At 41.5% G+C, this 19,840-nt stretch overlaps 1 protein-coding gene across 5 annotated transcripts in view; it reads left to right on the forward strand.

The window, feature by feature from the left end:
* Positions 1 to 153: 153 nt before the first annotated feature.
* The window catches only part of ZC3H7B (zinc finger CCCH-type containing 7B), a 43,598-nt gene continuing 23,911 nt past the window's right edge, over positions 154 to 19,840 (forward strand). The window contains exons 1-9 of one of the 5 annotated variants that reach the window (XM_033163314.1): positions 154 to 172; positions 10,838 to 10,898; positions 12,809 to 12,842; positions 14,510 to 14,707; positions 15,153 to 15,311; positions 15,940 to 16,020; positions 17,308 to 17,367; positions 18,191 to 18,233; positions 18,949 to 19,199. In XM_033163314.1, the coding sequence (XP_033019205.1) occupies positions 10,846 to 10,898; positions 12,809 to 12,842; positions 14,510 to 14,707; positions 15,153 to 15,311; positions 15,940 to 16,020; positions 17,308 to 17,367; positions 18,191 to 18,233; positions 18,949 to 19,199 (879 nt within the window). In that variant the 5' untranslated portion in view covers positions 154 to 172; positions 10,838 to 10,845. Of the gene's footprint in view, positions 173 to 4,444; positions 4,662 to 10,837; positions 10,899 to 12,808; positions 12,843 to 14,509; positions 14,708 to 15,152; positions 15,312 to 15,939; positions 16,021 to 17,307; positions 17,368 to 18,190; positions 18,234 to 18,948; positions 19,200 to 19,840 lie in introns of those variants that run through there. The other 4 variants (XM_033163317.1, XM_033163312.1, XM_033163315.1 and 1 more) reach the window with 4 other exon arrangements.

The raw sequence follows: 19,840 nt of genomic DNA on the forward strand, positions 1-19,840 counted from the left end.
ATTTCGCGTCGCATGACGCGGCTCCCCGTTTGCCGCCGCAAAGCATGCTGGGAGCTGTAGTTTTTTTTAATGGAAGTGTCCTCGAGCTCCCCCTTTAAAAAACAAAACTTTGTGGTGGAGTGAAAGAGGTTGAGTTCCCTACTGTTTTGTTGCTTGGAGCGGCGGGTCAGACTTGTGTAACGGGTTTGGATACGATTCTATGGTTTTGTTTTGTTTTTAGTACGACTGCTACCTATTTTCTTGAAGAATTCCTGTGCCTTTAAGAACTACTGTACCTTTAAGAAACTCTTTTAAGAGAAAAAATTACAACGTTTGAAGTTTTTTAGTTTAGAAAAAGGTGAAGGGGGGGGGAGAATTTATTCTGAAAATCCTCTGGTCTAGTATACACCGCCCCCGCCCCCCAGTGTCCCTATTTTCCAGGGACGTTCTTGATTTAGAGAAGCCATCCTGATTTCTGATTTGATCCCCAAATGTCCCACTTTCCCTTAGGATGTCCCTATTTTCATTGGAGAAATGTTGGAAGGTATGGTAGGATGTCACTATTTTCAATGGAGAAATGTTGGAGAGTTTAAAGTTATCCAATCTCTGAGCCACCTGAAGGCAATGCTATATGTTGTTGTTGTTGTTGTTCAGTCGTTCAGTCGTGTCCGACTCTTCGTGACCCCATGGACCAGAGCACGCCAGGCACGCCTATCCTTCACTGCCTCTCGCAGTTTGGCCAAACTCATGTTAGTAAATGCTATATAGAGAAGGTTTTTTAATGTTTAATGTTTTTATTATGTTTTATACATGTTGGAAGCTGCCCAAAATGGCTGGGGCAACCCAGTAAGACATGTAAAAGTAAATTATCGTTATGGAATGGGACGTCCCAATTTTCATCGGAGAAATGTTGGAGGGCATAGTTTAGACTTTTACAAAATGACACTTGCTTCAGTGTGTTGTGAACTAGGCCCAATCTGAACTATACATTTAAAGCAGTTTCATATCACTTTAAAATCGAAAATTCTTTCTAGTAGCACCTTAGAGACCAACTGAGTTTGTTCCTGGTATGAGCTTTCGTGTGCATGCACACTTCTTCAGATACACTGAAACAGAAGTCACCAGATCCTTAAATATAGTGAGGGAGAGGGGAGGGGTATTGTTCAGAAGGGTGGTGGGAATGGGTGGTCAGCTGAATCTGAAGAAGTGTGCATGCACACGAAAGCTCATACCAGGAACAAACTCAGTTGGTCTCTAAGGTGCTACTAGAAAGAATTTTCGATTTTGTTTTGACTATGGCAGACCAACACGGCTACCCACCTGTCATATCACTTTAAGCAGCCATGGTGTTGCAGGGTTTTTACCAGTCAATAAAGACAGACCCTCCGAGGAAGGTCAGAATTTATTTGGTCCACCTGTGGAGAGAAGACAGAGCAGAGGCCAACACCTGCACTTCCTGAGTGCAGATGTCTTTTAGACTTACCTAAAGGAATCCAGGGAAATGTAGTTTATGAAGGGTGCTGAGAGTTTGTAGCAGCTACAGTTTCCAGAGTGGCTTAACAATCAATCTCTCTTTGGAGGGAACTCTGAGAACTGTAGCTGGGGGGTGGGGGGCAGTAGGGATCCCTAACAGCTCTCTCAACACCCTTAACAAACTTCAGCTTCCAGGATTATTTGGAGGAAGCCACAACTGTTTAAAGTGGTGTGATACTGCTTTAAATGTATTGTGCAGATAGAGCCTTATTTTATTGCATATGTTTACTCAAGAATTTACAGCATCAAAATAACAGATTATAGTGGGGCTGTGGAGTCTTGCACCTACATATCCCAACAGACTCTAATGTGACTTGCATCACTGACCTAGTGAGGTGGGTTGGTTTGCTATGCTATGAAAAAGAGGTAGAAACTGACTACAGTGCAGCTTGGTAGTAGATCTTTGTGGGGAGAAGTGGAGCAGAAAAACACTTAAATGAGCATAATCTAATTGTGTACAAAACTGTGTCCACTTTCCCTCTTTTTATGATGTTTTAATGGCCACACTAGACAAACTGCTGTGACAAATGCTACATGTGGCCAAGCCTGCAATACTCTGCTATGTCCAAAATGCAGATATGTACCACATATGCAGCCCACCAATTTTAACAGGGCTTTCCATTTCATTTGCCACAGTTTATTGCCTTATTAAAATAATTTATTGGTTGCCTTTCAAACACTCAAGATACCCTAGAGTGAGACATACGGTAAATGAAACTAAGCAGAGCAAGCTCAACAGCCCACAAAAAGGGGGGGCATCATCAGCAATAAAAAGTATTGCTTGTTGATTTTTCTTCTGATTTGGGGGGCAACTTGATCAACAACATCCCCTGTTATTATGTTGACTAGCTTCATGCATTCTTGTTTTTAATGAATTTACCTCTTTCCTCTCTCAATTTCAGTGTTGACTAACTCTGTGAAGGAGAGGATAAAAAAAATCCATTAAAGTTGATAAATATATGTTTAATTTCCTCATCAGTTACTGGACTGGTTAAACATTTATTCCCTAACCATTTTGAAGTATCCGTTATTTTATACTCACTCCTAAAATTGGTTGTCTTTACTCATTGGGACACTATCAAAAGTTTGACCTCTAGTTATATACTCTGATTTTTTATCTATCATATCTATCTATCTATCTATCACTGCAAGTAATCACCTTTTACAGGTGACTTAGTTATTATATTACTCTGATAATTCTTTATTCATACACATTTATAGATGGATAAAGTAGTTTACAGTACAGTCCTATACATGACTACCCAAGTAAGCGAGTCTAGAACTGTAGCCTTAGACTGGTACTATTTGTTGATAAATTGCCTGGAATTTTCTTTACTGAAATGCCAGTTTTTGGTTGGACAAGCACCTACTCCCTTGCATGAGTAGTGCAAAGGCATGAATAGGAGTTGGACAAAGTGAGAGGGAAGACTGTACTATGCACAGCTAGAAAGGAGGAAAGGATCAAAAGAAGTAAAGGACAATGGATAGAGTGGCCAACAAAGTATAAGAAAATGGAATAATGGAAGGAAGTAAAAAGGATGGATGGGCTGAAGGAAAGGAAAATGATAAGCACCTTAGTCTACTGCTGTGATTCCTGGCCCCTCCACTTGCTATATATGTAAGTACACAAGTCGTCCTACCCGCATGGCTGGTTTATTTCCAAGCCACGAAATCCCCTCCTGATCAAAGAGAGCAATGATGGAAATTAGGGAGAGAGATAAATTATTATTGATTGTTATTATTAAAATATTAATAATGGGAGTAGCGGGAAAGGGAATGAGAGAAGCTACAGAAGGAGGAAGGAAACAATATCAAAGGAGCAGGAAGAGGAGGGATTAAAGAATTTGGAAGTTTGGGGCAATGATACAAATTAAGTATGAAAGGAGAAGGGGCAGAAGAAATGACAGTTTACTAAAAAATATTTTCAGACAAGTGGAAAGAGGGAAAACCTCATTTATTTAACAGCACCCCATACTATTTTGTGGTATGTGCACCCCAAATTTTTTAGCTCTGTTAAGTGGGCCCTGGTGATAGGAAGTCTGACAACCCCTGATTTTTTTTTGTAACATGATCTCAACACTTGGCTATTACAAGTATCCTGGCAGCTGTGATCTATATCAGCAGAAGATTCTGAACTGTCTTTAAAGAGAGCCTTATATGTAGTGTATTATAGCAGTCTAGTTTGGATATAACCAGGGCTTTCTCCAGATGACAAATCAGCATGCAACGAAGTATTAAGAGGCACTTCCAGCTACTAACAGAACCTGTGCTGTAGAACAAAGTCCTTTAATACCAGTAGAGGCTGCTCTATTAGCATGAATGGGGCCCAACCTCAGCTGTCCATCAGCTAACCCCACCCACCTGCCAACCTTCTTCTTCTTCTTTTGGTTAAATAATTTTTACACCTGCCAACCTTCTTAATCACAACCAGGGCAGGAGGTGGTCATGGCTGTCAGCTTCCTCCTCCTTAGTCTCAGTCCCATCCTTCTAGAACTCAGCAGGAAGGAGGACAAAAGTAGAATTAGTTGGCTTCACTTCTCATTGGCTGTTGCACCACCTACTGACTGTTGGCTCCCAGCCTTTTGCTCTACCATTCCCAAGTGGGCATTAAGCATTTAACTGTGTATTTAAAATGATGATGATGATGATGATGATGATGATAATAATATTTTGTTGGTTTATTTCCTTCGCTCATTTATTATTATACATCCTTGCTCAAATATTTATCATCATAGATTGCAGTGCAGTTCTAACCATATCTACTCTGAAGTAAGCCATATCTAATTCCATGGGGTTTATTCTCAGGTAAATGAGATTAGGATTGTAGCCTAAATCGCCGCTAGGATGGCTGTGTTATGTGTGTGGTGTCGATGAAACAGTGGACTGTAGGACCTGGAGGGATCCCAAGGAAGCATTTTGCCTTGCTGGTGAGACTGAGCTGGAGAGACCTGGAAATGAAAGTAAAAAAGACCAAGAGGCACATGGAGGGAGCTGTATCGGCAGCAGCTCTAGGAACAGAATGCTGCCTTCTGTAATTAAATAGCAATTACTAGTATTATTACTAACCGTAATAATGCTCTAATAATATCTCTAGTAATATCATAGCATTTATCAAGGCGGAGTGTAGGGGGAATCCCCAAGCAGAGGAGGTGAGTTGGTTATTTTGTTATTTTTCTGTGAAGGAAGGAAGCTAGGAAGGAGGAGGGTGGCTGGGTTGGGGGGTATGAGGAGCGAAGATGGACCAAAATACCCCTGAAGCTTACTCAGCTTTGCAGACGAGTAACGGAAATATTTCTCACTGCATATGTTGCTTAATCCCAACCAGAACTAAATAGGACGCGAAAGTCACACTTACTATCGTCTCTTCTTAAATGTTATTCGGGTCGAATTCTTAAAAGATAAATGTCTTCTTCCACCCTTTGCTCCTTCTTTTGAGGTTGGGAAGTTTTTTGGGGGAGGAACTAGCGGGAGCTCGGAACTGAATGGCAATCCCCGAAACCTTTTGACTTCTCTCACGGTTTCATTTCGGGTCTGCGGTTCTAGAATTTTTATTTTATTTTATTTTATTGCTTTCTTGCTCAAAAGCACTGACTAGATACAGTCACAGTGAAGAGAAGCTTTGCAGAAACGCTGATCTTGGACGAGGGGGAGTTGAGTAAAAAAAAAAAGGTTTGGCTGTTGCCTCATCTGGCATTTTATAATCTATGACTTGTAAAAGTTACGTTGCTTAGCAGAACGGAAATGTTTCATTTAAAATCATGCATCTTTTTTGGGCGGTTTTTTTTTTTTTTGTCTAGAACCACCCGTGACAGTTTGTTGTGAGCTTAGCAGCACCAAGTTGTGTGTCGTGGCTTCCGAAGGCAGGCGGCTCTTCCTTGTCTGTTTCCGCGTTCGATGCACATCTAACGCCGGTTACTTTTGCTAACCGAGGCCGGGGATTTGGAGGCCTTGGATTGGTGGGAATGGGGTCAATTCTAGTGGAATTAAACCAGGAAAATGTGCGTGTGTGTTTTAGGGCTGTTAATGGGGGCTGGGGGGGCAATGAAAATGAGGACCGTATTTGAAGGAGAGCAATAGAGGCAAACCACAAGACGGAAGATGCCGCCAATGCGCATAAACAGGGTACAAGCCACATCGAAAAGGCTTACTAATGTCTGTTATACGCCTGTTGCATTATAGTATGATAGCTAACAAAAATATGTTGAAAACTGGGAGAATGAACACTAGGGGAATGGGAAGCGTGTTTAAACCGTTGCTGAAAAAGAGAATCTGTTCCCTCCCTCCTTTCCCCTTCATATTGCAGAGGTCTTTACGGTGCATGTAAATATTTGGGGAGATAGAAGCGCTAGGGAGATGTGTGCTGTAAAAGTAATCTTACATTCGGGTTTGCAGCTCAATGTTACCCTGTTAATGTGCTATATTGAGGGCTGCAACTAAACGCACAGCTTTCTTTATGCAAAGCAAAACATCACAATTTGCATGAATGCAACGAACCTGTTGTGATTCTGCCAAGCCATTTGTACATTTTCTCGGTAGAGTCTCCTTATCGCATAATCGGTGAAACGTTCCAGACACATGGGATTATAAAAGCTTTGTATTACTAACTCCCAAGGTTCAGGGTTGGAGAGGAGTCTGGAAAACATGAGATTTGAAACCATGATAATAAATGTGGCCCTTTTCATTTGTTTCGTTTCTTATTTTAAGCTTTTAGTGCATGTTATAGCAGTTTTAAACTTTTACTCTGCAGTATACCATCTCTGAGCAGTTTGTAGATCCAGTTTAAAATACAAAACAATCCAAAGTTTAAACAGTAAAAGCAATGAAAACCAACAACAATAATACAGAACTGGAAATAAAAGAAAATAAATCTAAAGACCAGTATAAAGGTAAAGGGACCCCTGACCGTTAGGTCCAATCGCGGACGACTCGGGGATTGTGGTGCTCACCTCGCTTTATTGGCTGAGGAAGCCGGCGTGCAGCTTCCGGGTCATGTGGCCAGCATGACTAAGCCGCTTCTGGCGAACCAGAGCAGCACACGGAAATGCCATTTACCTTCCCGCCGGAGCGGTACCTATTTATCTACCTGCACTTTGATGTGCTTTTGAACTGCTAGGTTGGCAGGAACAGGGACCGAGCAGTGGGAGCTCACCCCGTCGTGGGGATTCGAACCACCATTGTACACAGGAACATAGGAAGCTGCCTTATACCGAGTTAGGCCATTGGCAAAATCATTCTGCACCATCCAGTTTAAACTGTAGGCATGTCATGAGCAGCTATTGGCTAGTGCCTGTAACATCATATTAAAAGTGAAACATTTGTTTCCTGCTCCCTATTATGTTACCCCATTCGAGAACTTTAAAAAAACCCTAAGAAGCAAAATACTGTACTACCAGGCGCGGTACTCCAGCAGAAGTACTCAAGATGATTTTAAATATTTGTGCAAAAAATAAAAACCAACCTCAAACTTCTTCCCACCCCTCACAGCAGTGTTGTGCTGCTTTTTTCCCCTTTCTAAAAATTAAGGCAGTCTAAAGGAATTGACAGACAAATAATGGTATAACAAGCCAATATTAATACCATGGTTACAAAATATATTTTGTAGTTAAACAATCCAACGATGTTTTAAAGTATGTTTAAATTTTACAATAAATTGTTACTCCTTTGGGAAGGACCTTTACAAAAATGCATTTCCAGACAAGGACATCAGCATATTTAGATGACAGTTCTGTGGTCATATGTGGGCAAAGTTATTTATTTGTAAGATGCATTAACTTTTGTATTACCTGCAATATAAGAATCCCAAATACAGGTTTTTTTATTTGGAAATTTAAGTAGAGTGATGACTTCCAATAGGATTATGTATTTGCTGGCTGATTTTTTTAATAAATAATAATAAACTTATGAATAATCTCTTATCTCAAAAACAGCTTTTAAAAGTTTTTAAAACAGTACAGTAATAACCTTTCACATACGTACACACAGGTTTAAAAACAGTACAAAATGAACAGAGACCTTTTCACCCAGCTGGAAAAGCTTATTGAAATAACAAAATCTTCAATTGTTTCTGGAGAGTACAGACAGTAGATGCCTGTCACATCTAAACTGGAATGCTGTTCCACAAAACAGGGGAAGCCACATTTAAAGCCCTGCTCCAAGTCACTTTGGAACATGTTTCTACTATTTTGGGCACATGAAGGAGAAACACTACAGAACACAGAGACCCGCTGTGTGTATAAGTGATAAGGCGATCACTTAAGCAACCTAGTCCTAAGTTTTATGTGTCAGTACCGAAACCTTGAATTTGGCCCAGTAGTAGATTGGCAACCTATGAAAATCCTGCAAACAAAGTGCTATATGCTGCTGGTGGTTTATCCCCACAAGCAACCTAGACACTGCATTGTACAGGGGAGGTAAATTATGGGTGGGGTTTCTTTGCTTCTTTGTATTGTGAGAGGAACAGTGTCTGTATGTTTACATTGCAATGTAGCCGAAACAAATTCCAAGTACTGTATGTTGGAAAATGTACTTGGCCAATAATAAATTATTCCTATTCCTATTCCTACATTAGCTGCAGCCTCAGGGCCAACTTCAAGGGTAGCCCCCACATAGAGTGCATTGCACTAATCCAACCTTGAAGTACCAATGCATGGTATCTGAAGAAGTGTGCATGCACACGAAAGCTCATACCAATAACAAACTTAGTTGGTCTCTAAGGTGCTACTAGAAGGATTTTTTTTTTTTTTTGTTCAACTACGGCAGACCAACACGGTTACCTACCTGTAACAATGCATTCACAGTCATGGTTAGGCTCTCATCATAGACACCTGCATCTCTAGGGATAGAGCTATATCTAGAAGCATTCCACACTTTGCAGCTGCTCTTTCAGGGAGTGTTTGGCCCCATCCTGGATCGGGACACATTCTCACTGAACCTATTAACCCAAACCCAACCCCCACCCCATACACACACTGTCTTGCCTGGATTCAAACTCAGTTTATTAGCCCTCATCCAGCCCACCACTGCTTCCAAACACTGATCCATGGCCTACTCAGTCATTTCTAATTCAGATATTACAGATAAAAAGTTTTGGGTATCATCAGAGTACTGATGACTCTTCATCTTCTAATGGTTGGTCCCAGTGGCTTCATACATATGTTAAATAGCATTGGAGACACTATAATGCCCTGTAGCATCCCAAAAACACAAGAGCGGGGGGGGGGGGCTGAGAATCACATACCTGTATTCAGTGTTAACTTCTGGAAGTATCCCTGGAGTTAAGCCCAGAGTCACTGCAGAACAGTGCACCAATATTCATCTCCCATAGATGGTCCAAGAGGATACCATGGCCAATGATACTGAAACCTGTAATCAGGAGTTTAAGCAGGAACAGCAGGGTCACGTTCCTCCTGTCCCTCCCCTGATAGAGGTAATGTATCAGAGTGACCATGGCCAATTGAGTCCTGGACCCAGGTCCAAACTCAGTTTGGAATGCATCTAAACAGTTTCCTCCTAGAATGCCTGCGACTGCACTGCCACAATTCTCATGAGTACCTTGCGACCGGGGCGTAGGCACCACTCCCTCATGCAAAGGAGTGTTCACTGCACCCTGGACCCACCCAGTCATGCCCACCCCGCAGCTAGCTTTAATCAGTTTTGAAAAGCAATGGTCAAGACGGCACTGGAGGCATAGTCACAAATACTGTGTCAAAGTCCTCAGGCTGCCAGAACTGATCCCACAAAGTAAGGCTTGATGTAGCATTGCAAACTTCATTCAGAGCTTAGTCTTAATTTGTGTTGTATGTTATGGGATGTGCTGAATCTCACTTGGACTCCCCCCCCCCCCGTGTTGAACGTTCTCCTTTTTGTGATGGCATTTTGGTTTCAGCAGATAAAAATACCCAGTTTCCAGCAATTTGGAATATTGTACTAATTCTGCTGCAGACTCAGCACATCTTGTGTTGCACCTGACCAACTGAAAAATACTTTTAAGTTTGCCTAGCACAGCTAAAGATAGCTGAGAACAAATTTTCCTGTTTTGTATTTTTAATATGAAATGTCAGAACAGCGCACTGAATCATGACATAATTTTTGTGCTCTGAATTTTTCTCCTGAACTGAGTTGGTTCCTTGGTTTCATCTTCATCTTTGATGTTCCTTGTTGTACCACCATAAATAATTCACAGCCTTCATTTTGGTTTGCATCTTCAAAATTGGAAAAACCTAGTGTAGCTAGATGGGTCTTAGAATCTGTGTTGCCGTGAATTGTGTAGAGAGTAACATCTCTATGCATAAGATGGTAGTTTCTATGGTATCCTGGAAATCAAAGCCTGCCTTTCAAGATTGCTTTCTAAAAAGTGGGTACAGTACTTGGGGATGTATGAAAATGGAATATTGAAAAGGTAATGCATACATCTATCTGGAAGAAAATGTGTCAACAGAAAGCAGGATTTTGTTCCTCTGTACAGACCCCAGTCCATTGATGTTCATTGAGGAATGGTAGCAGATCAGCTGAGGCCATTTTGGGGCAGTGTGGATCAAGCAGACTTTATCCTTGCTTTAAAAGGGGGGGGGGTGTTGCTACTGTAATATGCACTTACATGTAGTTATGTTTAATAGCAGTATTTGCACTCTTCTATTGGTCCCTAGGCCCATTTGAGGGTGGGAACTGTTCTCTATACAATTCTATTTTTTAAAAATAATAATATTTATTAAGGTTTTTACACCAAAACATACATATAACATACAAATAACAAAACAATACCTAACAACATACCTGATTCTTATACCTAATATTACTTCCTCACATTGTAGTGGGACTTCCTCCTGCCTCCTCCTCCTGCGTCCCTTGTGAATACTTTTTCGTAACTTCCTAAATTCCCAATATTCATATTCACCTTTCTAATTACTAAAAGTCATTAATCTTATAACTCTTAACCTATGTTATTACATTGCCTAATTGATTAATCTTATATCTTATCTTAACTGTTCTCTATAACTGTTATAAATTGGTTTAACCCACCACATTTGAAGCAGCAGCTGTGAGAGACCATTCCTCAGTGTTGGAATGCATGTTTTAGCAGCAGAGATGAGAAACTTGCGGACCTCCAAATGTTGTTGGACTTCTAACGTCTCATCAACCGCACCCAGTGCTCAGGAAACATTGGAGGATTCATACAACATCTGGACAACCACAGGTTTCCCATCCCTTCTTTACTTGTATAGTCCCGGGTACCTCTAGTTAAAACGATCCTATGTTATTGTTAAAGTTGTATCGTGGGGTACGCACAAACTCTAAAAGGTTTAATATATGCTTTTCCCCACTGCAGTGACTGTTATGGAGAGACAAAAACGTAAAGAAGAGATAGAGAAGGGACTACAGTTCATCCAGTAAGTGAACAAGTTTGGAGACTGTGTTGTTTCTATTCTCATTAATCTGTGAAATGGAGCAATCCTTTAATATATCTATTTTTAATATATACAATTTATTTTCCCTTCAAATGAAGACCAAAACAGCCCACACAATAAAGCATAACTTCCATAAATAGCAGCGGAAATACGCTGACATAAAATTTAAGAAAAACTTATTTAATTTAAGAAAAACTTATAAAGAATCGAACCACAATTCCTGTACAGCTTCCAAAATTGTGACACCACTATAACATAAGTAACACTTGTTGCATGGAAATGTATACTTGGCCTTGAGTGAGTGTACTTTGTTTTTTACCTTTGTAAGTGAGAACTGTGAAATACAGTGGTACCTTGGAACTCGAATGTAATCCGTTCCAGAAGACCGTTCGACTTCCGAAATGTTCGAGTTCTCAGGCGCGGCTTCCAATTGGCCAACAACTAGGTTTTTACACAGCGGAAGCCACGTCGGGCGTTCGTGTTCCAAGGAATGTTTGAAAACCGGAGTACTTCCGGGTTCTTGGTGTTCAGGAGCTGAAACGTTCGAAAACAGAGCAGTTTGAGTTCCGAGGTACCACTGTACCAGATGTTTGCAGTCTTAACTTCCTAGAGTAAGGCTGCAGATTGGAAGGCTCATATTTTAATAAGACTATTCTAGAGTAAATGGATTGTCGTGGCAACTGTCGTTATAGGGTTAAGCCCTGCACTCCAGTTGATAGTCACTTCTGGTTCATACAACTGTACAGTAGTACAATTATAAGGGATAGAGGAGCCAAATTCCATTCAAATCTGTGGCACACACCCAGCTTCTTCGCATATTTAGCAGCCCATGGAAACCATAGCTGTCAACTTTTCCCTTTTTTTTAAGGGAAATTCCCTTATTCCGAATAGGATTCTTCGCAAGAAAGGGGAAAAGTTGACAGCTATGCATGGAAACTAGCTACACTTGGGAACCTAGGCAAAACCTTTTCCATTTGTATATTGAAGAAAGTTGATTCATTCTATTGAAGGAACCAGCAAAATACTTGACAGACATAATTTATTGAACTGGACACCATGCCATGATGTGGAAAACAAGTAGTGCTATCATTTTATAGACAGAAAAACCAAAGTGTGTGTTTGGGTTGTTATCTGGCTGTGGAGAAAGTATTGCCTCCATGAGGCCACCTAGCAATGCAGGGGACATTTTATCAACACGGGAAAACATTGGACTTTTGGATGGCAATAGGCCAATTGCCACCCAGGCGAGTTGAAACAACTTATTTGTTTCCCTCTACTGTATTTAAGTTCCCATCTATGATAGTTCAAGAATGATGTTGTGCTGGCTAATACTATAGTTGGTGGTACGTTTACCCAGAGAGCTTTTTTCCCCTGTGTTAGTCACTTTCACTGCCTTGAAAGTCAAAAGAAATTTAAACCAATACCAAAGCACAGCCAATTTTTTGATTATCCTGACTTAGTAGCTTTCTGTTTGCTGTTTCTTTAAGCCTACTTTCTTGCCCAAAGAATCATTAAAAGTGTGTGTGTGTGTGATATAGATAAGATATAGATTCAATCAAATAATGTGGATTTTTTGTGCAAAAGGTTTTGTGTGTGTATAAACATAAGCAAAGTATTCTTCAACAACAGGAAAATTTGTGTGCAGCGGCTGAAGCCAAAAGGATAATGTAGCTTCCTGTACACATACTGGTAGTTTAAAGTACAGGCCATGAAAAACTTAAGTGCATTCTGTAAACTCGTATTTGAAAAGTGAGCATACCAATGCCCACAGGTAAAAAAGAAGAGGTTCCCTATTTCTGGTTATATTATTCATTTATACTGCTTCACATATTAGAGTGATGTGTATATATGTTTGTATTTCTGTACTTCACAAGCCCTTTGTCTTTGTTTAGGTCCACGTTACCCCTAAGCCAAGAAGATTATGAGGTAATTTTAAGAGTTTCTTTTTTAAAGAAAGAAGTAGCAAATGTTATTTTAATATACCGTATTTTTCCATCTATGAGACGCCCCCTGTTTTGGGGGACTCAGATTAAAGAAAATGGGGGGATGTATCCATGTATAAGACGCCCCCTAATTTTTTACATTATATTTTGGGGGGGGGGAACCTAGTCTTATACCGTGGTACCTCTGGTTACGAACGGGATCCGTTTCGGAGCCCCATTCGTAACTCGTGACATGTGCAACCTGAAGCGCTGCGTCTGCGCGATGCGATTTCGGCGCTTATGCGTGTGACGTCACCGCGTGCTTCTGCGCATGCACAATGCGGCGAACCTGGAAGTAACCCGTTCTGTTACTTCCGGGTCGCCGCGGTGCGTATCCCGAACATACGCATCCTGAAGCGTTTGTAACTAGAGGTATGACTGTACACGGAAAAATACGGTATATTGTTATCTTGACAAATTAGTCCTTGTGACTGGGGTGGCGATGGCAGGGAGGGAAAGGGAAGTAGTTGCTTCTTGCTGCTGGATGGGCAGAGTTGCTCATAGAACAGGGATAGGGAAGCTTTTTCAGCCCGAGGTCAATCCATGGTCCATATTTCCTTCTGGGCAAGTTTTTGAGGGCCACATGCTAGTGATGGATGCAGCTAGGATTTAGGAGATGCCATTCTGAATTGCATTGAGATTTTTAGCTGGGTCTGTGTGGGTGATTTTTATACTTCCTATTTTATATCCTCTAGCTACCGAGATCTCCAGTTTGGTTCAGTTCTCAAAATATGAGTGGTAAAAAACTATCAAGAATGTGGGCATTTACTTTCAAATAATATTTTTGTTGTTTGACTAAGTTACTTAAGTACTTTGACTTCAGTGGGTCTGAGTACAGCTTAGCTTTGATACTGCCAAATTTGCTTTAATTGAGCAAGCAAGTTATGCATACTTGCCCAAGATATACCGGTATATTTATTTTAAAATGGGAAACTTGAATTTACTCAAGCCCACTTACTTACTGAATTGTTGCCTGGCTCTTAAGACTCCTCATTTAAGTTTGGCAGCCTCTGGCAGGGCATCTGCCCTAAAACCTTTGATGGTTGTCCCCTCTCCAACCATAGCTATGAGTCTAGGGAACTCCTTTGGTCTAGAAATGTACTATGACTGGTCTAGGTCCTGTTTTTCTTGTCAAATCCTGTCCACATTGTGTTGTGACATTGGCACACTGCATAGCAAACAGTAATATTGTGATGTGATGAAGCACAATATCATTAAGATTAGATGAAGAAAAAGCAGGTGAGAGCTGCGTTCACACATCATGCTAAACCATAAACCATGGCTTAATGTGCATGAGTGAATCTTGTCCACTGCACTCTTCCCCACTCCTCCAGCTGACACTGTGAGGAAACAAATGGCTTGGATAGATACATCCACTGTACCATGCCATGATGAAGCTTTCCAACCAAGGAACACTCTTTCTCTTAGCAGACAAGCTTTTTCTCATAAACCTGTCCACAGGGGATTGTGGCTTTCTAGGATTATTCGAATCATGTGCCTCCTTTATATTATGAGAGAACATATATGGTGATTTTGATGCCTTTTTGGCGCTGTAGCAAGGACACTACGGGATGGCATAGTGTCTTATTTCTTCTTTTCTTCTTCCTACAGGCTTTTTTGCAAAAGCTGGTGAGAAACTTATTTGCAGAGGGCAATGATTTGTTCAGAGAGAAGGATTTCAAGCTAGCGCTGGTTCAGTATGTCGAAGGGCTGAATGTGGCCGAATATGCAGCTTCAGATGAGGTGGCCATTCCGGTGGATCTCTTATGCAAGCTGCATGTCAATCGGGCTGCCTGCTACTTTGCGATGGTGAGTAGTCTTGGGGCTAGTCTGTGCATGTATCTGCTTTATTTGATCTCTCCATCATTTGATGACTTGTGTATAAGCAGGTTTAAACTGCATTAAAGTAATTTTGGTTGAAATAATAATAAAAAATTCAAGATATGTCATGGCTCACTTGCTTTTATTTGATGTTGCAGTCATCAGGTGATGATCATACTTGTGCAGTTCATTCCATTGCCTTTAGGGGGTGGGGGCTAGGAATCTGACTATAGGCAATATACACCAAGGGGAAGAATTATCCATTGTTGTGGGTATTAACCTGACACACTGTTCTTTTGCTCCCCCTTTCTTTTCCGTACAAGCAGAACTTAAGGGCAATGAGTTAGGTGGGATAGATCTTGCATGGAAGGAGACGTGTAGGATCCGTTTATATCAAGCTTCTTATGGTTATGATAGTCTCTTTTTCCAAAAGGGCCTGCATGAGAAAGCTCTGGAAGACAGTGAGAAGGCTTTGGGATTCAACAAGGAGAACATCCGTGCGCTATTCCGGAAAGCCCGCTGCTTGAATGAGCTAGGGAGGCACAAGGAAGCATATGAATGTAACAGCCGCTGCTTGCTCTCCCTCCCACATGTAAGTAGTGGCATGCAAATTTACAGTCATTGACTTTTTAATGGAAAGCGCATAAATGTGTTAAAATAAATTACAATCAAACTTGAGATTTCCATTCCCCTCCTCTATCATTGGCTCTCTCATCTTTTGTTTTGATCCAAAGAGCAATAAAAAGGAATCTACAAATCTTCCAAGCATTGAGCAGACTAATAAATAGAGCATGCAGTTTCCAGCACAAATATGAAAGGTTATTATTGTCTTTAGCACTTAGAATTGCAAATATATTTCTATATATGACAGCTTCTGGGGGAAAGCCCCTGCTCTCTCTTACTGCAAGTGGTGCTGCTTTCCCCCCAGCTTCCCTGCCATTATGCCCCCTCTAGCTGAGACACTGTCCCTTGTTCTGCTCATATCTCACCTTTAGATATTTTGGTCTGGATTGGAGAGACGGCATGAGAGAGAGCTTGGGAGCAGGGGAAAATAGGCATTTAGAGGATTCATGCAATTTCACTTATGAAATTTATAGAATTACACTTATATGACAGGCCCGGAACGTAACCCCACATAAGTGGGGGAGGACCCCTGTATTTGCAAAGAATTGAGTGAAATACTTTGTGCACCAACAAATGTGCTCATTGTCTTCTTGAAGGATGAAAGTGTGGCACAACTCGGCCAGGAGCTTGCACAGAAACTGGGATTAAGGGTCCGGAAAGCCTATAAGAGACCTCAGGTATAGTATTCATGTCCCACGTTTATTTCAGTTGGCATATATAGGGTTATGTGATTGCATCCTTCCAACAATCCTTTGGGATACGTTAGACTGAGAGAGTGACTTGCCTAATGCTAGCTAGTGAGCATCAAGATGGTTGTGCAGGCAATGTGTGGTAACCTCTGAAGTGCTTGGTACCATAGCTGTCAACTTTTCCCTTTTCTTGCGAGGAATCCTATTCAGAATAAGGGAATTTCCCTTAAAAAAGGGAAAAGTTGACAGCTATGCTTGGTACTCTCCCGTGTTTATGGCCATCCTCAAAAGAGAAAACGGAAATAGGAAGTGTTGAGTTCTGGTGAACCACCATTCATGTCCAGTACTCAGAATTGGGCTTGATGCAGTCGAGCAGGTCTAGTTTGGGGATCCTGTGTGGCCCTTCTGATGTTTACTGGACTCCATCTTCCATCACTCCCGGACTGCATGGCCAATGGTGAGGGGTTATGGGAGTTGTTGTCCACCAGCATCTGAAGGGCCTCCATGTTTTTTTGGGGGGAGTACTAATTGGGTGTGTATAGTTGCATGTAAATGTATGTATAAAAGGCTTATGACAAACCAGAAGGTTGGAATGGTGAGTACAGCGGTACCTCAATTTTTGAACATAATCAGTTCCAGAAGACTTCTGAAATGTTCAAAAACCGAAGCATTTACTCCCAGAAGCAGTTACTTCTGGGTTTTTAGCATTCAAAAACTGAAACGTTTGGCTTCTGAGTCATTCGAAAACCAAGGTACCACTGTACAGTATTCTACTTTAAGAGCACCTGCCACTATTATAAATGGTATTTAATTAGAAATGGCTTTTAATTCAGCTAGCCAGCTCAGAACAGAGTCATATTGTCTGGTTACCTATGAAGACCTTAGAGAGCGTGACTACCTACCTCCTCTCCTGTCAAAACTTAGCACTATTAGTTTCACCCAGGATAAAATCCGAAATAAGACTGTCCACTTGCAAATGATGTGATATTCCAAACACAGTACTGTAGTCAGTTCTTGTTGGGAGCAGCATGTAACCTTTAAGTAGATTGTCCTATTTGACTAATTATATAAGCATGCCTTGTACTGAATGTATAAAACTGGGAAGTGAGGTTTAGCTGCAATTTCTGGTCTTGTGTACAGGGTGCATGTACAGGGCAATACATATATATACACACACAGTCAGTGCCATCTTGTATGTTTACCTGCTCCTTCTTAATATGGAAGTGACTTTGTGTCAGAATCTTGTAGATTACCACTGTTCTCTCTTCCTTGCAGCAGGAATTGGAAACGTTTTCTCTACTTAGTAATGGCCTGTCTTCTGCCTTACCAAATCAGGTAGCCTTTATTGATAAAATAGTGCAAGTGAGACCTGAAACAACATTTTGCACTGTCAAGTGCTGCTGTTCAGCATGCCAGCCAGCCAGGACCTCTTTGTGAAACTTCATTTCATTCCCTGTCCCCATTTCCCGCTTAAAGAGTTTTATTGTTCTTCAAACCCTGGGATTCCACCATGTATGCCGATATCTCCCTCATGTTTCTCAGTGATCCCGTTTGGCTAGAGTCCTATTGGCACTCACTGCCTAGGTTCGCTGTTGCAAGAAATGATGCCTCCTGGAAATTTTTAATTTTAAGTGCAATTGATTGCATTCCAGAATTTTAGCAGAAGCTGAAAAAGCTGTAGAGAGTGCTGACTGGCTAGCTAATGGTCCTTGTGACAGTAATGAAGTCAGTCAGTTGTGTAGAGCACTGATTGTCGGTCCAACTAGTCACATAACTCACATGGCCTGAGCAGTATTTCAAGGTTTTTTAAAAAAATAAACCCAACAGGAAAGGGGTCCAAAGAAAATTTAACCAGATGAACATATGCCCAAGTTTTTTGTGTTTTTTAATAGTTGAAAGCTTCCCTGAAGCCTGGCGGGAAGGGTGAAGGAGAGGAAATTAGTGCTAGTTTCAAAGACCAGTATGTGTGTCATTAAAGTGAATAAACACTTTGCAAGAGGAAAAAACTGCAAACTGCTGTAGTTAGGTACATCACTGTGGGCCCTGAAATAACTCTTTGTGAAAATTGGAGAAAAGATCTGAATGCTGAGAGTAGTAACTCCCTCCCCCCCCCCCCCCCGCAAGAGGGATGACAATAGTATATTCTTTCTCTTTGCAGACTGTTTCTAATGGATTGGGCTCTGTAGATGACATTGAAACAGGTGATTAGTTTTATGTTCCTTTGACTCATAACAATTTTTGTCTCTCTTGCTGACTTAAGCTTTGACTTTAGAAAGTCTCAGGGCATATCTTCAGGACCTCTGGTTCTTCCACCTGGTTTGCCACTAAGGACTATAACTGAAGTGACAGAAAAGGTGCTGGTAGAGGGGAGGGCGGAAGTAAGTTCTTTCTCTTGCAACTTCCCTCCCTGAGCCAGCTTTGAGAACCTTGCACTGGGTTTGCAGTTGTCCCAGCAGAAAAACCAGTGTATGCTGAAGCTCCCAGCACATGTGAATGAAATCCACTGCAGGAGATACCATTTTCCCATGATACACAGGGTGCTAGCATGCTATAAAATTTGAAGAAACTGTTGGAAACATGACTTTAGATTGTACTCTGCCAGATACTGAAAGACGTATTTTGAAGATGGGAGACACAGTATAGTACAGGCTTTGAGTGCAGAAGGTCTCTGGTTCAATTCCTGGTATTTCTATTTCTAAGGATCGCATAGTGGATGATGATAGAGGGGTGAGAGAGACCTCTGCCTGAGACCCTGGACAGCCACTGCCCCCCCCCCCCGAGTGTACAATATTGGGCTAGTTGGACAAACTTCCTGGCATACAGTAGCTTCCTGTAGTTCAGAGAGCAAGAGTCTCTGAGCTTCAATTTCTGTGTGTGTGCTGCCATCTGGATGTGATCAAATAATTTGCCTTGCAGACAGCTCTCTCGGTATCCAGTGCGTCACCCCTCCCAATGTCTCTGTGAGTGAGGACTCTGCCTTTCCATCAACTGACTTGGATACGAAAGGCACACCAACTTCACTGCCTGCCGCCACCCTGCTCCCTTCTACTGAGGCTGCATCCATGCCAGGGTCTGAGGGTGCTGATGACTTCACTGAAGGAGGAGTTCTTGGGCATGAACTGGACTCCATTCTGGATTCTATTGCAGATGGGTCACAATACCCTCTGGTAAGAGTAGATTTCCTAGGTCTATCTATCCATCTACGTCTCTGCTTTCAGTCACTCCTTTTTTACTTTCCCTCACTCTTCTCCTCATGCACTGGAGAGTTCTGTGTCTTTCTCCCTCCTCCTTTTGGTTTCTCTTCCCTGCCCATAAACTCCTCCTCTTGGTTTCTAAGTATCTGACGAAATCTGAGTCAACATGAGACCTGAGTATATTATACATTTCCATGTGGCATTGTTTATCACCTTGGGAACACAAAGGGTGTGTGCACATCTACAACTCCCAACTGTATAGCTGTGGTTAAGCAATTGGAAGCAGAGTTCTGGTCTCCCTGTCCACACATGTTGGCCTTTTGGAGTGCAGATTGTTCTCTACTAGTCTTACATGCAATTAAGTGATACAGTGGCATTGATGTTGACAGTGGTTGAAGCTGCCCAGGGTTTCCTCCCCAACATCCATTTCAAATCATGGTTAAGAGAAAGCTCTGATATCAGGAATGGGGAATTCCATAGCTTAATGGCAGAGCATGTGTTGTGCACAGTATACAGGAAATCCAGGGTTCAATCCCTGACACTTCAACCTGAAAGGATCCTGTATTAGAAAAGTATTAGGCATGTACTAGGAAAGACCAAGGGACGCAGGTGGT

This window comes from Lacerta agilis, chromosome 10, assembly GCF_009819535.1.
Source record: "Lacerta agilis isolate rLacAgi1 chromosome 10, rLacAgi1.pri, whole genome shotgun sequence".
In the NCBI taxonomy this organism is placed as follows: Eukaryota; Metazoa; Chordata; class Lepidosauria; order Squamata; family Lacertidae; genus Lacerta; species Lacerta agilis.